The sequence below is a fragment of the Peromyscus californicus genome, unplaced genomic scaffold, assembly GCF_007827085.1.
Source record: "Peromyscus californicus insignis strain IS unplaced genomic scaffold, ASM782708v3 Scaffold_19__1_contigs__length_69161282, whole genome shotgun sequence".
Classification (NCBI taxonomy): domain Eukaryota; kingdom Metazoa; phylum Chordata; class Mammalia; order Rodentia; family Cricetidae; genus Peromyscus; species Peromyscus californicus.
The window spans coordinates 53,402,802-53,424,002 of record NW_026294491.1 but is presented as its reverse complement, the minus strand read 5'-3'; the positions used below and the strand labels follow the sequence as shown (position 1 = coordinate 53,424,002).

Here is a 21,201-nt window from a genome sequence, read left to right as displayed (position 1 = left end):
CCTATATCCTAGATTTGCCATCTAGATGTACACAATAATTGTTGAGTTACCCATGTCTCTCAGGGAAGCAAATAGAAAAGACATGTGGAGAGCAAAGAAAGTGATGATGAGTAGAAATTTTTAGTATGGAAGGATTTGTAAACATCATCTAGATCTGACTGTTTCTCAACCTGTGGGTCACAACCCCTTTGGAGGTCAAACAACCCTTTCACAGGGTCATACATCCACATCAGATATTTACATTCCGATTCATAACATAGCAAAATTACAGTTATTAAGTAACAATGAAAATAATTTTATGGTTGGGAGTCACCACAACATGAGGAACTGTATTAACAGGTCAGAGCAGTAGGAAAGTTGAGAACCACTGTTCTAGATCAAGTGAATTCTGGAGGGGGAGGTCTGGTTTGAGTCAACTTTCCCTATGGAATCCAAGACCAACACTAATGTGGGAACTAGCGATTGCATACCCAAGTGAGGCTTCTAAACTGGGGAGTAGTCCAAGAGAGTGCCCAAAAACAAGGGAATTCAGTAAAAAGCCTGATCAATGTCTTACCTCCTCCACCAGCCCAGCGTCAATAGAATGTAAAGTGAAGACAAGAGAGGAAATGCGACTGTGGCCCATGTTTCTACCACCCTGAGTGCCTCAAGCTAGAGGCCTGAAGAAAGAGAAAAGTATATGAAATGGATAGGAGACTGGAGACTTAGAACTGGACAAATGAGGACTGACTTTTTAAAAGTGGGAAATTGACTGGACAGTTCTGTTAAAGTACAAGACAGAAAGCTGCACATCAGAATATGAATAAAGACAGCAATCAGAAGGAAAAATAAATTGTTCTGGCCAGGATGTTTGCATCTCCCAGATAGCCCTAAATCGGATCTCTTCCATTCTGGAGGTTTATTCACCAGACAGGCTGAGGCTCATTTATATGGTGGTAAATGCTAGAGAAGGTAGAAAGCCTCTTCAATACAGAAGTGAGGAAATCTAGCATCCCAGGAGCAGGAAGTGAGGAGGAGGAGGGAGGAAGAGGGGAGAGAAGGAAGGGAAAACCTATAATATATACTAGAAAATTAGATTTCCTAAGGCCCTTCCAAGAAATAGAACCTTACCATTCTTGTAGGGGGACTTAAAGGTACAAATTTGGATTAAATTAAAACAAAAGATTTTAGTAGTGTCATATGTATTTATACATATGAACCATACAAATCCTCTGTGTTTTAAGGTTTATATTATAAACTCAATGGAATGTTTGCTTTCATGATCCTATTGTATTTTACTGGCCAATGTGCCCCAAATATACCATACATGAATTTTTCTGCCTCTACATTTTTCGGCACCTGAAGCCTTGAGATTTCAAACATGAACCAATACATCAAAAAAAACCAAGTTTTAGTTTAATCTATGTAGAAGACATCCATGGATTTGTTTGCTCAGTAACAGAATCCTTTCGAGGACTGACTAATAACCCTGGCTTTTGCTGATCAGAGTCCCAGAATATTACTGCACACAAACATGCCCTTGCATATACGCACACACACAAGTATAACCCATATACCCACACTGCCCTAGCCTCCATGATTAAGGCAAAATTACATCTTATCACATGGCCCTGCTTTCTTGGTCTTGAAGAGTGCTACAGGAGTGAGGAGTGAAAAGGGGGCATGAGCTGGGCCAATTAGTGTCTTGATCTCCTAGTTACCATCCATGGCACTAAGATGTCTAGAGCATATGAGCCCTTCCCCTTTTTTTTTCTTTTTTTTATGAACACATAACTCCTCCTTTCTTTAGCAATAGAAAATAGAAGTCTATGAAAAACTAGGAATACCAATGAAATGAAGCAAGACAATGACAAGGAGCAGGAGAGAGAGGGGCCATTTCACACCTGAGGAGGTGAGCATGGGCATGGGTCCTCCTGGCATTGAGGGCACTGGAGGCACTCTTGTTCATGGCCAGGTTCTTCCCTGCCCAGCCTTCAGTTTAGTTACAAGAGGACATAAATCCTTTTCCACCTAAAGTTATTTACACTGGGATTCTGTGGTGTTTCTTTTTTTAACCAAGCAGTTTGAGATTAATAAAGCCACACACAAAAAAAACTACCATGCCATTGCAATAGTTTATATTCCAGCCCAAGGAAATGAAATATAGAAAAAAATATTAAAAGATGGACAGAAGCAGAGGGTAGGAGTGTTGGATGGCAAAGAGACGGGATGAGAAATGATGGATCAGATGGGACTGAGAACAATGATGTTAAAAATACATTGTTGATTTAAAAATATAAAAGAAAAGAAAAATAGAATAAATTTTAAAAAATTTAACTGGTGCTAGGAAAGACTGTGCTACACCAAAGACCAGACTTCATGGAAAGCACATTCCAGCAGAACAGCTTGGAAGAGTCATGCAGATGAGGCCCTGGGCCCTCGAAAGGTCTGCACTCTACAATTAAAAGAATGTCTAACGGCCGGGCGGTGGTGGCGCACGCCTTTAATCCCAGCACTCGGGAGGCAGAGCCAGGAGGATCTCTGTGAGTTCGAGGCCAGCCTGAGCTACCAAGTGAGTTCCAGGAAAGGCGCAAAGCTACACAGAGAAACCCTGTCTCGAAAAAACAAAACAAAAGAATGCCTAACAGAGCCGCTTAAAGTCTTTGAATTCTTATTTTTTATATACTTACGACTCAGGGGATGTTTACATACCAGGCAGCATGCTGGGAAGTCGGGGGACAACTTTGTGGGGTGGGTTCTCTCCTCGAACCTTTGCATAAGTTCCAGAGACACGACTCTGGTTGCCAGGCTTGAGTGGGCGTGCTTCACCGGCCCCTTAATGGAGCTTTTAATCACAACTTTTACAGAGAAAACTCTCTTTCTTTCTAATGAAATATCACTTTGAACAGGTAGTGGAGATAAAGGCACTGAATTGATTCCTTGAGCTGCTTAAGCTTTGTTACTTGACCTCAAATATTCCCCTGTTTATGGAGCCCCTGGGGGCTCTCTTAGGAAATGTGGTTTTTGTGGAACACAGTATGAAAATCACTGACCAGGAACACACGGCTATGCACTGCTCCGTGAGCACTACACTGTGCTTAAGGATAGCATTCCCCTCCTTAGCAACTACAACAGCATGCAGTATGGGATGTGTCCAAACCTTGGAACTGAAATACAGATTTCTGGAAACTCTACAAGGAAAGTGAGCAATTCATATAAATAGCTCCCTTCCCCCCTTTTTTTATTCCTAGATAAGCAATACACTCATAATAGTTTCACTAGTATTTTCCTCAATTGTGCGCCACATAGTAGTTTTTCTCAGAAATCACCATTTTTATGTAACGCCTCTATCTCGTTATTCCTTGAAAAGGACAAAGGCGGAAGTCCAGTCAAGGCTGTAAAACTACTTTTCTTCTAAGAAACTGTCAGCCAAATTTCTCAGGGAGGAAGTAGAAATGAAATGAGAGACATTGATAAATTTCCCTGCTGAACAATCAATAAAATCCTCTCTGGCCTGCTCAGCCCCCCACTGTGGAGGCAAGAGCCATAATTACATTGTCAAAAATTCAAGTTGCCCAGGCTGACACGACCTCTTTGAAAAGTGACAAGTGATTGGCACTCAGTTTGGGTGGCGAAACCGCACTGGCAGAGTGTGGCCAAAGCAAAAGGCAAGAGTGGATTTTCTTTAGACTCCAAATGCTCAAGCCGCAGACTTCCAGCCCTGGACCCTTTGCTCATATTAACTATCGGGGTGAGCAGGTGGCAGTTACTAAACCATCAGCACCCCCTTCCTGCATACCTTGTCTTGATCCATTCCCAAATACACAGAAAAGGAGACTGCCACACGTGTGTGTGTGAACACCAAAGTCTGTCGTTTTCCTGCGTCAGAACAAAGCCGTGAAATGGGCTTTCAACTCCAGCATTCCTGTGATAGCTGAACAGCAAAGCCCGTTTGCCTAGCAATTTTAATCTGTGAGGAAAATCAGCTAGAGCAGAAGGGTTACAAAGGGCAGTAATGAAGAATGAGCCGGGAGGGAAGCGCTGGGGACACTGATATGATTGACATGCTGGCCCAGTTGTATGATTCTATATGACCTATGCTAGAGTTAAATTAGAAATCCATCAATCCCCTCAATCCTAGATGCTAGGAATCAAGTCTGCAAAGGACTCCATTTGCTGGACAGTGTCCGCCTTCTGGCTACATGCAATTGTTTTCTGTGACTTCATTGTAACCACACCTAGGAGTGGTGATTGTCCTGTGCTGGAAAGCACCTGTACCACAAGAGATTAAAATCTAAAGGTGTCCCCTGGGTGGTGGGAATAGAACAGAAGGTGCCTGGGAATATTGTTGCCTCATGAGCTCCAAGGCTAAATCTTCTCTGGCTGATGAAAAAAGATATTAATTAATAAGATGAGAAAATGGTAGGCAGAGTGGGCCACATGCCACATTTTCAATTAGAAATTGCTGTCCCCTCAACATTTCCTAATATGAGCTACCTGGCACTCCATCCCCTGCAGGTATGGAAATAGAAAAAGAAGTAGAAGCAGAACATGAGGAAAGCAGTAAGAATGAACTCTGTGAGTTGTATGTCTGTGGTGGTATTTTACTTGTACTGAAATGTGATTTTAATTGTATGTTAATAAATAAAGTTGTCTGGGGGTCAGAGCTATTAGAGTCATAGCAAGTGCATGGCGGCGGTGGCGCACGCCTTTAAGGACCTGGAGGGCGGTACATTCAGGCAGTGACGAGGCAGTCACATGTTTGGGTTTACAACCAATGACAAGGCAGAACAGGAAGACTTTAAAGACAGACACACAGGAAGTAGGTCCTTTTCGGAGAGCTCTCTTGGCTGGAGAGGATCCCTGAATCAGGAAGGGTGAGGCTCTTAGCTCTGACCTCTTGGCTTTCTTCTCTGAATTGGCTCTGTGTTTCTTATTTTATAAGACCGTTGGTTACATCTACATATGTCCACTGCTCTAAACCACCTTGTAAGTAGTATAGGATGATGACTATGTTTACTGGTTTTAGAGAAATTAACTTGTTCAAAATCACAACTGAAAACCAACATATCTAAGCCAATTTCTGATTCCACAATGTTCAGTGTACTAGTGAATCTCCCAGGTCAGTCACTGATTCAATGCACATGAAGTTCCCTCTGATAAGCATATTCCTCCTCAACCCTGTGAACAACAGCATCAGAGTCTGGGGATGAGATTCAGAAAGCTAGACTTCAAAACTCTCCCTGGATTAGTCCTTTGAGATTCGCCAAAGCTGGTTAATCTCCTCACTCCATCTTTCCTGGAACACTGAGTGGATGCCACCTCATTAGGGACTTTCTAGGTAGAAGGTGGTGAATAAAGCTGCTCACTTTTTGGAATATTTGACAGCAAAAGAAAATTAGTTTGTTTCTAATGCCTGATTGTCACCGCACCCAACTTTGCCCAGGGAAAAAGCCAGTGAAATTACATAATGATTTTAACCATGATACCCCACCATGCCTCAAGGAGAATCTACTCCAGACCTCAGGTGGTGAGAGGTGGAGAGAGAGGATTGATGAAGGACACACATGACTGTGATGCTCTGATGGATGGGAGAGGAAAGGACATCTTCTTACCCAGCTGCCCAAGCTTTTTTCTCATGGACTATTTATTTCAGATGAATGAGGTACAGAATTATCATATCAGAGGGGACATAGATTGGATTTTGCCATGTCCCATGTGCAGGGTCTGCACTCTGGGTGAGGTCCTGGACATGTATTGTGGAAAAAGCTTTGAGGATGAGTAAAATGTTGATAAAAGGTCTGAAAATACAAGAGAGGTGAGAGAAGATGAGTAGGAGAAGGAGGAAGGGGAACGAACATAAAGGAAATACAAAAGTAGAAAAGAGGGGAAAACAAAATGGAAAAAGAGAAGCAAAGGGAAAAAACCACCTCATTGTGATCCAAGAGTGTCATATAGACACACTAGGAATATTCCTCTTAATTCACAAAATTTTGAAACTTATTATTATTAATAACGGTATTCACTCAGCTTTGACTCTGCCATATTGAACATAGGCAATGCCATTGTGGATTTTCTTTAATTTGACATTTCCTTATTTATAAAGGCTTATGAGTCCATGGAACTTTTAAAATACAGGCAGATAGGTCATAATATATCTTCATTGAGCATTCATACATACATGAACATGGAAGTTCAAATCAAAGAGGGAAAATACACAGAACAAGTTCTCATTTTCCTCATTTCAATTCCAGTTTTTAGAGGAGCCAAGCACTGCAGGTGGCCTAAGTGGCCAGCGGATGAAACACTTGGGGACCACAGCTAATGTGTGAAAAGGTAGAAGATAGTCATGGATCTTAGGGGACAGATCTGTGAGGATAGAAGAAAAGGAGTAAAAATCAGTGGGACAGGAATTCCGACTTCCCATCCAGGAAAGCTATTGGTATTTAAAATGACAAAGTTTGATACTCAGTTTCTCAAGCACTCGGCTGGCCCAGGGCCAATAACACTGAAGAACAGTTTTGATTTCCTCTTAGAGTGAGACAGAAAAGAAGCCACGGAGCAATTTGTGTGTGTGTGGACAATGATTATTACACGGTTTGTAACAAAATCAGGACAGAGGACGATATCAGACTCTTCAACCCATATCTAAAACAATCTTTCTATTACAACTAGGTTTCATTTTGTCGTGTCAATATAAAAATGCTGATGTTGATGATGTCAGGCCTCTTTTTTTTATTATGAATTTTTTTTAATTTTTTTACTCTCTTTTATTTATTACATAGACAGTATTCTGCCTGCATGTATCCCTGCAGGCCCAAAGAGGGAACCAGACCTCATTACAGATGGTTTTCAGCCACCATGTGGTTGCTGGGAATTGAACTCAGGACCTTTGGAAGAACAGCCAGTGCTCTTAACCTCTGAGCCATCTCTCCAGCCCGATGTCAGGCCTCTTAAGATCAGGCTACTACCTGGGGTCCACATTCTAGGGTTGTTTCATTCTTTTTAGTTTTGTCTTACCCATGTTATGCAAATACCATATCACTGAGCTACCTCCCCAGCCCTGGAGCCCACACTTTTGTTCTGGATTTGACCAAGGTCAGACAACAAATATATATATAATTATCTGCCTAAACACTCATTTAATTCTTACATTTTCCAGTTGATATCACTATCGTACACATTTAGGAATTGCTTATATCTTAAGGGAAGAAACAGCCATTTTGCAAAATGAAATGAGGTGATCAGAAAGCAAGAAAACTTGAAGCAGAAACTGTTTTTTCCTAGGAAGCCATGAACACCGGGCACATCTGTAAGGGGATTTTAAGTACATCTGTAATTGAACTCTGCATGGGTATTGATGAGTGAAAGGAAGAGGAGAACAATCAAAAAGTGGAGTTGTCTTTACTTGGTCTATGATGCCAGGATATTAGCTGCTGAGAAATACCAGTTTCCTCTAAATAATTGTTGGTCAGTTTTCACTGAGTCAAATAATGATTACAAATGTCAATCTCAATGGCTTGCTTCAAAAAAGGTTTTACTCTTCATGGACATATGCAACTGTAATCATCACCTCTAGCCTATGTTGTCTTTATACAGGGTCCCAAGCTGAAATAATTGCCCCTAACCTGGCACAGGCTATTCTCAAGTGGAAGACAGGAGACAAATGAATAAAGAATCACAATAGCTTTTAAAACCTCTACTTGCCCATGAAGTACATTATTTTTACTCCCATATTTATCAAACCAGAGGATGTCTTTGGCTAAGCTCACCCTCAGTGGGACAGGGAATATGGCTCAGAAAGATGCTGAAAGCCATCTGATGATGAGCATAGGTATCCAGTCCCCTTGCAGGACCATAACATAGTCTGCCACAGATAATAATAATTAGATATGTCATTTAAGGACATAGTATTATGCAATAATTGACCTACTGCCTCAACAACTAATAACTAGGCTTTTTAAATAATTTATTGATGTTCATTGTCCACATATTTGCTAGAAACAGCCCCATTTCAGTTTCCTTTGTGAGTTGTCTGCTCCTTACCATGCAGGGAAAGAGTCCCATTCCTCACAGCCAGGAACTTCACTCCATAGGGAAAGAAGGGAGTAGAGTAGGAACTTCCATAGAGTTTGAGCCGAGCTTTGCCTTGGAAAGGCTTGTCCTCAGATCCAATATGGAGCTCTCCACCATCTGTAATAAGGATGGAGTGGGCTCTGAGCTCGATGGGTCCTGGCTCCATGAAAATCAACTTGCCGCCTGGTAAACAAAGAGCAAGCTGTCAGTCTTCGAGAGAATGAGGCTCACCCTGTTGTGGCAGTTCCAACATGTGATGAAATTGCTTCTGCTTATACACTTCTGGAAGTTGGACTTGATATATATTAAACTCTGTTCTAGAAGCACCATAAGGTAGGTCAGACACCCAGGGATAGAAACATATCTTTAAGCCGGTTCTCATAAGGTATTACTGTTTGCTGCAGCTTTGATAATAAATTTTTATGTAACAATCTAAATATCCAGCAATTTAGAATTGGCTAAGTAAACGGTTGAGGGGGCCACTAACCTTACAGGCTACAATAGATTAAACTTGGTTATAATATTAAGTACATGACAAAGCACATGCACAAGAGACAAGGGTAGAAGAAAATGGGCTAAAATTAGTGAAAGAATGACAAGAAAAGGAAGCAGTGGAACTAACATCCTGAGTTTTGTGGAATGCTAGCTAGCCAGTATCCTCCACACTTGTCAATGGACTTTAATTTAAGAGTTCTTCCTCAATGGACAGAGATGAGCAGCCTATCAATCAAGACTCCTTGTCATGTCATACCCTAGGACAGAGACGGAAGCTTTGAGAGGGACCCAGAGCAAAGGGAGGGAAGCTGAGATCTCGTTAATTCCATTGGTGGTGTTCGGAAACTCCTTAAGAGAGTGGCAGCTCCTGAGTCCACCACCTGCTCACCTCCTCTGCTCCAAAAGCCTTGATTCTGGTTCGTTTCTGACTTCCATTGATTAGTAAGCTACTCAAAACCTTCCAAATCATTTTATTTCTAAGGAAAGGTTCCCTTCTGTCATGACAACCAAAGCACATTCACTGGTTCAGACATCAGTCTTTTCAAATGTCTCAATTGTTGTAACATATGAAAATAAGTTTATGGCAAAATTATTGTGAGATAAGTAATTAAATCCTCTTAAGGAAAATTATTTTCTTTTTGATATCTAATTAGTTTATGTTTCATATAATATATCAATAACATCAGGGTCATTAACAACTTTATGATACTTAAAGTATCTCAAACACCTAACCCCCTCCTTGGTATAAACATACTGCAAAAACTCTAGAATAGACAATGTTCCTCCCTACAGCAGAGTGCTCTGAGTGCTCTGTAACAGAAACACTAATATAAGTGTTTTTCTTGTTATTGTTTATAACTTTTCTCTGCTATATAACATATTTTTATTAATTCTTTGAGTATTTCATACATGCCTGCAAAGTATTCTATGGTCACCCCCCACTCCTCCAGAGATTCACCACACACTTATCTATCCTCTCTCCCAAATTTATGCCCTCTTTTTTTTAATAACTCACTGAGTTAAATGTATACTGACCACATAATTCTGGATGCTAGACCTATCGCTGGAATGTGGCTGATCTGTTGGGAGGTCACACCACTAAAGAAAACTGACTTCCCTTCCTACAGCAGCCACCAACTATCAGTACTCTTCAGTTGAGGTGGATGCTTACCAGTTACTCCACAAAGCATGCCACAGAATGCTGACTGGCTTGATCTTATACAGGTCTTGTGCAGACAACCACAGCTGCTGTGAGTTCATTAGTACCATGGTCCTGCCCTTTCCAGAAAACACAATCTGGGCAAGCCTTCCCTAACTACTTTTGCAAACTCTGTGATAGTGTCCCACCTCACTCAGAATATACTTCAGAGTCTTTATATCTGGCTAAGAAAGGCCCCCTCATGGTTTACTGTCCATCTACAACTCCTCTCCAAAACTTTCTTACCAAATTTAACCTTCATCTGTTCCGCTATAGCTTGAAAATGTCAACTCACACATGAGTTTGTTCCCCATGTCCTAGGTTAATGGAATTAAGAGGATAGAGCTGTAAGCCAACCATTGTGTTTGGAGATGGAGACTTTCAGAAGTTATGAGAAAAGGCTAGAGATTAGAGAGCCTTGATCAAATCTTGGTTGCTTTATATGGAGGAGGAAACAAAGTATCCACAGAGAGAGATACACACATACTTCTACAATAAAACAATAATGTAAACATAGGGTAGGAAAACTTGTAAAAGCTTTTTCCATGCTATATGACCATATCAGCTAAAATAACTCTATTTTCTTTACAAAGTATCTGGCCTCAAGGATTTCATTACACTAACAAAGGCTGACTAATTCATGTTTTGAACATATTGGCCTGTCTGCTAGACTTTATGGTCCAGTTTGGGGTTTTTGGTATTTGTTAATGTTGGATTTCGTTGTTTGTTCATTTGTTTGGTGTTGGAGATATCCATTTGGTGTTGGGCCTTGTACATGCTAGGCAAGTGCTCTATGTCAGCCCTTGACTCTATGTCCCCAAAAGAGCCATGTAACCTTGGTAAATACTCTTCCTTTACTTATAAACTTGTCTGGATTATATGAAGGAGCCTGCCCTGTCCCATCATCATGTGTTTTTTGTAATATCTGAAAGATATATTACATATTTGTATCTTTATTTTCTGTTCTCTCTATGCCAGAATGCACTCTTCATAGGGGCAATTACCAATTTTGTTCATTTAAATATCTAATGACTACAGCAGCAACTGATAGGTAACTGACACTTAGTATATAATTGTTGACTGAATAAGTATAAGGGTATATCTTTTCAGAGAATCTGATACAAATACAAACATATACTCTCACTTCCATTTTCTCAGGAAAGATATTATATTTCTATTTGAAAAATTAGACATTATCCCAGTAAATTAAAGCAAATGATGTAGAGAGAAAGATGTCAGAAATGTCTCAAAGGGTAGATCCTACTTTTACAAGGGAGATATTGGTGAGGGGCTGTACACAGCAAAGAATCTTCACTAGCTAAACTTTGTCTGGAATTCAGTATACTAGTTCATGGATTTGAGTCGTCGCTTTCCAGAAACAACAACTGGAAGTAGTTAACACTAAATGAAAGCAGAGAAGGAAAGAGCTAAGGTGCCTGTGGTTACTTTCCTTCACCTCCATCTTAATGCAGAGATAATGATCAAGAAATGTTTGACCGACTGTCAAATGTAGAGACCATTTCTCTGACCTTCTGTTCTAAAATTTCTTTCCAGCTTTTTTGGCTCTCATTATCATTCTTTGTAGTCTTCGATCCCAAATCTCAGGCCACACACCATCAGTAACAGTTATAGAATGTTTACTTGGACTGGAACTCATGCTCTTTCTGTTCAGACATAATTTAGACACGCTCTGTTGAGGCATCTAATTTGTCTTTTTGTGAAGGATTCAAGGGAGTTTCTCTGGGGAATTGAGATTCATGAAAATAATGCTCAGAGGTCCCTGCTTTAGTGCCTGATAGCCACTCACTGCAAGTGTCTGCTGCTGCTTTGATACTTTTCATCTTCATTCCCAACTACTGCTAATGTCCACTCACTTTAGACAATAGTCTCAACACTACCTGACCATTGACTTCCGACAGCTCATAGCTGTTAGTCTTGACTTCCCTCTTGAACTATGTTCTGTGTAAACTATACTATAAGGCAGAAAAACTATCTAAGAAGCAAGACTCCCTTTTGGCAATCTCTGGGCCTGGTGCCAGAGAACAGTAGCCCTCTACTTACCAGGCTTCTAAAAGACCCATTAGCAATCTTGACATTAATTTTTTCCATCCATTGTCATCACACTAAAAAGGCAATAATGAATCTGAACTCCACTGTGAACAAAAAAGAGGAAATGAACCCTGTGCTACAGTTCACATAATGGTATCAACTAGAACTTTTTCACTCACATCACTCACGTCCTCACTAATTTTATTTGACTGCTGAACCACAGATTGCATGGCAAGACTTGCCACTGTAAATAGTCAGTGAATCAGAACTGACCTTGATGAGAAAATAGTGAAGGTCATGCTCCAGTCCTATTATATGCATCTGATTGACCTTCGGTAGAACCCGCAGTTTCATTACTTAGGAATAGTTCAGTTTTCTCCATTGCAAAGTAGAGTGGAGAAACATGAGATCCTTCCAACTCTAGGACATTTGATATTTCCACCTATAAGGACCACACAGCATCCCTTGGTTCTTGTATTTTCACTAAAAAGAGTTCAGCAAGATGCATAGGGAGTGTCAGCAAGTAAAGTTTATTAAAGCAAGAATACACTCACCTGACATTAGTGGACCATCAAGAGATGGGACCTGTCAGAATATCAAGCTTATTTTGTTGATGTTTTTTGCTGCTACTTCTTGGTGTGAGTCTTTTTCTTTGTCATCTAGTCACGTCATTCATCTTTTCCCATTATGGTCAGTGGCTTTAAAACAGGCTATTTTAAGAGTACACCTCCTCTCCATGTATATTCTCGCCTATAACTAAGTTGAACTGGGATTGCTCCCAAATTTGTAACCCAATATAAGATCATGTAACCTGGCCTTGTGACTATGTGTTGATCTTAATGTCCTTTTGTCACACGGTAAGATTAAACAATAGAACTTTTCCTCCAAGCCTCCTTCCTCCACCCACTACTTATATCTAAAATCTACCTAATAAGAACGTAGTCAGATTTAGAAAAAGGAAGGTGTCTGGTGAGAAGGTGGAAGGCATATCAAGAGAGGGGATAGTGGGCCCTGGATATGATACAAGCACGTCAGAGTATCCATGAAATTGTCTCAAGGAAGCCCGTTATTTTGTGTAGTGATGAATAAATGACATTTTTTTTAATTTTTAAATTTAATTCTTAATTTAATTCTTTCTTAATTAATTTCTTTACACATGTTACATCCTAATCACAGTTTTCCCTACCTCCACTCCTCCCAGGCACCCACCTCTTCTCCCCCCAGATCCACTCCTCCCCTCTTTTCCTTCAAAGAGAGAGAGAGAGAGAGAGAGAGAGAGAGCCTCCCAGGGATATCAATTGAACATGGTATAACATATTACAAGAAGGCTAAGCACAAACCCTCATACCAAGTGTAGGGGGGCAACCCAGTAGGAGGAAAAGGGTCCCAAGAATTATATATTATATAAAATAATATATATGTGTGTGTGTGTGTGTGTGTGTGTGTGTGTGTGTGTGTGTGTGTGTCTGTGTGTGTAATTCCTCATGCTGGCAAGGATGTAGAGCAAAAGGAACTCCTGGATTGCTGGGGTGAGTGCAAACTTTTACAGCTACTATGAAAAAAAAAGCATTAGAGGCACATCCCACTCCCACTGTTACAGAGTCCCACAAGAACACCAAGCTAAATAACAATAATGTATATTCAGAAGACCTAGCTTATACCCATACAGGGTCTGTGATAATCTCTTCAGGCTCTGTGAGCCCTTATGAGCCATGCTTAGTTGATTCTGTGGGCTGTGTTTTCATGGTGTCCTTGACCCCTCTGGTTCTAATCAATAAATTGGACCTCATGCAACTGAAAAGCTTCTGTAAGGCAAAAGACACTGTCAATAGGACAAAATGGCAGCCTATAAAAAGGGAAAAGATTTTCACGAACTTCATATCTGACAAAGGGCTAATATCTAAAATATATAATGAACTCAAGAAACTAGACATCAACAAACCAAATAATCCTATTAAAAATGGGGTACAGAGCTAAACAGAGAATTCTCAACAGAGGAATCTCAAATGACTGAGAAACATGTTCAACATCCTTAGCCATCAGGGAAATACAAATAAAAACTACTTTGAGATTCCATCTTACACCTATCAGGATGGCTAAAATTATATATATATATATATATATATATATATATATATATATATATATATATATATATATGTAATTCCTCATGCTGGCAAGGATGTAGAGCAAAAGGAACTCCTGGATTGCTGGGGTGAGTGCAAACTTTTACAGCTACTATGAAAATCAATATGGCAGTTCCTCAGAAAATTTGGACTCGATCTACCTCAAGACCTAGCTATACCACTATTGGTCATAGTCTTAGTTAGGGTTTCTATTAAGAGACACCATGACCACAATGACTCCTATAAAGGAAAAACACTTCACTGGGGTGGCTTACATTTTCAGAGGTTTAGTCTATTATCATCATAGTATGACATGGTGGCATGCAGGCAGACATGGTGCTGGAGAAGTAGCTGAGTGCCCTACATCTTGACTTGCTGGCAACAAGAAGAGGTCTGTCTCACTAGGCATGGCTTGAGCATATATGAGACCTCAAAGTCTGCCTCCACAGTAATACTTCCTCCAACAAGACCACACCTATTCCAACATGGCCATACCTCCCCATAGTGCCACACCCTTTGAGGGCTATTTTCTTTCAAACTACCACAGACATATACCCAAAGGGTGTCCCATTCTACCACAAAGACACTTACTCAACTATGTTCATAAACACTTTATTCATAATAGCCAAAAATTGGGAACAATCTAAATGTCCCTCAACTGAAGAATGGATAAAGAAAATGTGGTAGATTTACATAATGGAGCTGTTATTACTTGCTATATTACTCAACTGTTAAAAACAATGGCATCATGAAATCTGAAGGCAAATGAATGGAACTAGAAAAAATCATCCTGAGTGAGGTAACCCAAACCCAGAAAGACAAACATGGTGTGTACTCACTTATAAGTGGATATTAGGTATTAAGCAAAGAATAATCACACTACAATCCACATACCCAGAGAGGCAAAGTAACAAGGAGGTTTAAGAAGGTACATGGGAAAGGGAAATAGAATAGATTTTTCAGGTGGACTGGGATGGGTGGGGGTGGGAACAGGAGAGTCCAGGTGGAGGGGTGAATGGAAGAAGAGACTACTTGGAGAAACAACTTGGGCGGGGGGAGTTGAGGGGAGATCTAGAAACCTAGTGCAGTGGAAATTCCCTGGAATCTACATGAGTGACCCTAGCAATGTCTCCTAGTTATGGGGTGTACAGAACCAGAGCTGGCCACCCTATATAACCAGATAAGGCTCCAAGAAGTGAGACTGGGTCATCAATCCAGCCACAAAACCCTTGACTTACAGTATGTACTGCCTGAAGATATGCTGGGGTAATGGTGAAGCAGAATTTGTGGAAGTAATCAGCCAATGACTGGTTCAACTTGAGGCCCACACCACAAGAAAGAGCTCGAATGCCTGACATTGCATGGTTGGCCAAGAAATAGAGGCTGGGCACCCCAAACCCAATATTGAACCAAATATGACTGGCAAAAAAGAAAAAAGTCAATGAAATGATTCCTTATGATATTCTGCCATACTTATAGATTGGTGCCTAGCCCAAATGTCATCAGAGAAGCTTCATCCAGCAACTGATGGGAGCAGATGCAAAAACCCACAGCCAAACACTAGGTGAATCCAGGGAAATCCTGTAGATGACAATTTTTTAAATTATTTTTAATAATGTATTTAAATGTTCATTTGATATTAAAGATGACATGAAGCCAGGCTTTTCGGAGATTGACTGGGGTATATATAGTACATTTAGAATCACCCTTCAAATAAGACTGCAGAGATCATTTTAGACTTTGATTACATTTTGAGTCAGGTTTCATTATGTTCTCCCATTTATTTTGCAACAAAAATGTATTTTAGCCCAACATACTTACTCCAAAAACAAAGAATTTAAAAAAAAAAGTAGCAGATATTTATTAAATACCATAGACCAAACTCACTGGACAGTTTATTTGAAATAATCTTCAAAACTTAGCTTGTGAAATAAACACTCCTTTCTGTGTTTCCCATAGCAGAAAATTGCTTAGAGAAGCTTGCATTTCTTTTAACTAAGAAAAATAAAAGCTCAGCATTAGAACCCAAAACCATGTGACAAAAACTCCAGTATTTTACCTATTTCCACAAATAGTTCCTGGCAACCTCTTCATTGAGTGAGGTTGTTTTCATAGCTGTATTTAAGTGAAAACATATTAACCTAAATAAGTTTGCCTTTAGCTTGTTTCTACAAGGGTTTATTTTTATTTTGTTAATGGAGATATCCTCCCCTTTTTCCAAAAAGGATATATAACAGATTACAAGGATTAGTGGCTAAGTACATAAGTCTGGGCTCTGTCCCTTATACCATTAAGCACAATTTTAAACACATTGAAACAAATTGGTAGAGATTTCGAAACACCAGTAAACATCATTTACTGACAGGACCTTGGTACAAAGAGAACAAATACTTCGTGTCGAAAGTGTTGAAATGGGATGAATTAATGAACATGAACATCATAAACCCTGCTAAAAAGCACTTCCCTTGCTTCATCAGCAGCAATAAACAGAAAGGTACAAAATGGAGGAAGTTTGCTAAGGAATTCAGTTCTTTGTATATAAAATAATTCTGTGGTACCCAAAGTGAAAGTCTTTCTGTGGGAAAAAAAAAAAAAAAAAAAAAAAAAAACTAAAGCTGATGCTTCCTCCTGACCTGTGTAAAGGCCTCAGAATTTCCATCCTCACAGAGACAACTTGAAATCAGTCTAAAACAGGCCGCTTCACAGGATGGTGACTTGAACATGGGAGGGCAGTAGGAGGATGCTATGTCTCCACTTTACAGACTCTGACCCCATTTCTTAAAGCTAAAGTAAAGAGTGGGGCTAAAATCAGCCTTTCCGGATGACTCTAAAATTGCTTGTCATGACTTGAGTGAAAGCTGGCTGTATCTTCACAAGTGGTCTTGGGTAACTGTAGAAGAATCAATCAACCAACATTACAGTTGCTTCCCCTCGAAAATACATAAACGAACACATCTTTTATATGTAACCACTCATTTCCATCAAACCTCTCTTTTTTCTTTGAAGGGGAAGTAAAAGAGACTTTTAGCAGCCAGCTAATGTTTGAAGGGGGAAAAAAGGAACATGAAAACAAACTTTTGGCTAACTGTACAATTAATCATCATCTGTAGTGACCACAGAATAATTTGCTGTGTTTTATAGAGAAAACAGATACATAGCTTTAAAGATGACTTCCTTACAAGAAAAAAAATTTAACTTATTTTTTGCTATGTACCAATAATCTTAGACAGAGCTGGCTTTCCTGGTCTTTAATTCTTCCATTTCTTTTTCTTCCGTAATCCCCATCCCCAGCTGGACCTTTGCCTCACTTCTCTACTATAACTGTTTCTGTCAAGGTCACAAATTTTATTCATATTAGTCTCAAACTTTGATGTACCTGGTAATTTGCTATTTCTGGGAACTCCTTCACCCCAAAATTGCCCAGAACTGTATGGTCCTGGTTTTCCTCCTCCTTTCTTTCTTTTTCTCTTTCTTTCTTTCTCTCTTTCTTTTTTTCTTTCTTTTTTTCTTTCTTTCTTTCTTTCTTTCTTTTTGAAACTAGGTCTCATTATGTAGTCTTGGCTGTCTGGGAACTCACTTTATAGACTAGGCTGGCCTTGAACTCACAGTGACCCACCTGCCTCTGCCTCCCAGGTGCTGGGTTTAAAGAGTCACTACACTGGGCTTCTTCCTACTTCCCAGGCATCTATCCCCGGTAGTTGATTTCTCTAATCAGGCCAACCTATGACACTCCACGTGTCCCCAAGACCCAACCCTTTGGCCACTTTTCTTCTTAGTGCACGTATAACACCTTTATTGTCCATTTTATCTCAAGGGTTAAAAATATCAACATATCTAGTTGTTGATAACTCCCAAACATTTATCTCCAAGCCTAATCTCGGCCTTCAACTCCATTTATACACCCATCTTCATATTTAATATCTTTACTTGGATGTCCAATTATCTTTTAAACCCAACAGTTCAAACCCTAAGCTCCTCTTACCTCAGAGATTTGGTTAACCCTATCCAGTTGCTGAGTCTCACAACTCTGGAGTCGACTTTCGCTCTTAGCCCACATCCAACCCCTGAGGAAACTGTATGCATCTTATCTTCAAATAACCCTCATAACTCAACTACTTCTCACCACCTGGATATATGCTCCTATAGTCTAGGTCATTTTCATCTCAGTCCTGAAATATTGGAAGAGTTGCTCTTTTTAATGGAAGCCATGATCCATCTCTCTGTTAGAATCCTGGAGTTGTCCACATTACTCTCAAAGCCCCCCAGACCCTTCTCTGGCTCTGGCACCCTCTAGTCCCTTCTTGATCCAGGGTTCCTGTTGCACTGACCATTTTGCCATCTCCTCCCATCTTGCAGCATTTACCCTTGATTTGTGCAAATTTGTCCCCTAGCTACCCTACCTCAGGATGGGTTCCCTGTCCACCTCAACCCATACTGAATTTTGCTCTGTGGAAGTAAGAAATCCAATAAAAACATAACATACTTGCTTATTTGTTGTTTTCCTTATAAAAGTAAACTCTCTAAGAGGACGATTTTGACTGTCTTCTTCCACAGCCATAGTCTCTGTGCCAATAACAGCACCTGGGCCATAGGAAATAGTAAAGTCTTGTTGAATAAATACAACTTTAAGCTAGAGAAGTGAGTGAGTCTCCCACGGAGGATAAATAGACTGAAAACAAAAAGAGGGGGAAAAAGGAGCCGGGAAGAAAGGTCCATCAAATATCCACATAAAGCCTAGAATAATAAGAATTAAATAGATTAGAATAATCAGAAAGTTGCAACAGCATGGACTCTGGGGAAAGTTTTAAGAGCTGTGGAGGTGGTAATGGGGATGTCAAATGCTGTATGCCTTTTTTTTTTTTTTTTAGGAGGATTGGGGGAGTAAAGGTTCAGAGCGATAGCATTGTTGGTGAGGAGGCCAGTATTCGGTGAGAAAGGAAACGGACAATGAACTCAAGGGTCAATCAGAAGAGAGAGGCAGAGTGACACTGAGCCTAATGCAAGACTCAAAAAAGGATCCAAGGTCCCCAATTAATTAGATAATTTCTATCACCGAGCTAGATCATCTGTCTTCTCAAACCTTGAACTACCTGAATCAGGGGAGGCAAACTATCCAATTTATTTACTTGCAATGACTAACCTTCATTTAAAAAATTTTTTCTTAAATAATTCAGCAGGCTACGTATCACAATTTTTCAACTGTTAACTTGTCAAATGAATAGTCAAGGAAGTCTGCAGATTAGCCCTCCTGGAGAATGACAGATGACTGCATATTTAGGATGCACAGATACTTCTCTGCCTTGATAAGGGGGTGCTAGCTGTGATATGGGAAGTGTTGAGGTGTGATACGGGACTCGCTGTACTGTACTGCTTTGAGGGTGGGAGCCATGAGGAGGTGAGGAAGAGCAGGGGAGAGTAGCATTTAGGCAAGGCAGCCACAGCCTGAAGCCTGCATCGTGATGGGGTGCACACCACACGGTTTCCTTTGTTGGCAAGTTCCACATTAGACTTGTGCCTGATCCACTGGAGCAGAGCCTGGGAAGCCTTCGAGGTGGGCTTGTCCCCGGCCAGAGAGGCGGAAAATCAATTTGGCTGGCAAACGAGAGCCCCCAAGAGCTCAGTCCACGCTCCATAATCCTATCCACAAGCAGCTCAGGAAATAGAAGCCTGAGCCCTCACATATTCATGGAGGATGTGAGGCATAAATCAGGCTTTAAGGATAAGGGGCAAAGGGAATGGACTCTCTGGCTGGCTACTAATTAATCAAGCACAGAACACCTAGGCTTAACATCCTGGGATGAAGCCACTTACACACCAGCAAGCAAGAAAAGGCTACTGCTGCTCTTCCCCATTTCTTTTTACTTTCAATTAAAACAGATATCAGCTGAAAATTTCCCCTTTAGCTGATGCTGCTTATGCATCCCCCTGTTCTTTCTTTAATTAAAAAACATGCTTATTGCAATACTTGCCAGAATCACTTTAACGGTATTTTAATTGTAATGTCTCTGCCTGATTAAAAAAAGAAAATATGAACTGAAAGGGTTTGCAGAAAGAAAAAATGTTCTGGGGATACAAGAAGAGAATTATACACCTCCCAGGAATGGATACCACATCCCAATTCTTTAATTAGCCTTGCATTGCAGCGGCATGGGCAACGCAGAGGGGGAAGACAGATCTGAAATAAAATCATTGACTCACAGCCACAAACAATAGCAGCTGGAAGAAATAGTCTTTATCAGGTTAGGTTTCCCCAGCAGGATAAAGAACTTCAGCCAACCTAAAATGTTAGGCTCAGGAGAAGCCCAATTCGGTGTGCCCAGTATAATTTCCCCCGCTCTTTGTACAAGTCAAATGGCCATTGTGAAAAGAGCTGTGGTACTGTGTTAGTTGCCTTTCAATGCTGACAATGCAATGGGGTTCCATTTATTGTTTCAGGCTCATTCTCAAACATGATCACGCATCCGTGTGACCTGAACGAACATCTTAAAATATAGACAGGGTAGTGGTGACCTATACCTAGATGCTGTGGGTTGAGAACTGCAGGTGCCCCTTACTATTACAGGTAAGTGATGTGATGGCTTTGGGTGTCCATAATCTTACCATACTTGCTGTCATCTAAAACGGGCAGAGAAATAAATACAAACTTGGAATGATCGATTAATTCCCTTTCTCATTCAATAAATATTTACTGTTATTTCCAAGTCCTTCTCCAAGGTGTTAAAATAAATATGTAAAAACATATGATCTCTGTATCCAGGGGCTACAGTGGAGGTGAACTGCTCAAAGTAAATGAGAATATCCTAATGTAGTGAACAAACCTGTTTTACAGACAACTGAGCAGGGAGGTGAAGGCTACAATTCACTTAGACTTTTACTTGTTATTTCTGAATCAATTCTATACTAATTACAAGTTTAAACATATTTTTAGAACTATATGTAAATCTTTAAAGGGGCTGAAACACCAATATAAATAAATGCTTGACATTCCGGCAACTGTTACCAATTGCTTCTCAACTAAACCTTGATTCCCTTTAGAGCTACAGAAACCCACCACATCCCTCACTCACAGTGCTTACATCTAAGTGCTCAAGGTCTCAGTTACTCCATGGATCCTGAAGTCACTGAAGTCCTCACAAAGAAAACTATTGCAAAAGGAAACAAAGACAAACATAAAATCCCTATCTTTCCCCCGAAATTCTACCCTGAGCTGATAGAAGCCTCCCTACCTGCCAAATGTATTCACGCTTCTTCTTCCTCATTAACTTTCCTTAAGCATTC

At 40.3% G+C, this 21,201-nt stretch overlaps 1 protein-coding gene across 1 annotated transcript in view; it reads right to left on the bottom strand.

Annotated features, from left to right (window-relative positions):
- Pkhd1 (PKHD1 ciliary IPT domain containing fibrocystin/polyductin) overlaps positions 1–21,201 on the bottom strand; it is a 471,509-nt gene that overhangs the window by 287,270 nt on the left and 163,038 nt on the right. Inside the window, exon 36 of the mRNA XM_052743962.1 lies at positions 8,026–8,238. Coding sequence (XP_052599922.1) covers positions 8,026–8,238 — 213 coding nt within the window. The remainder of the gene's footprint in view (positions 1–8,025; positions 8,239–21,201) is intronic.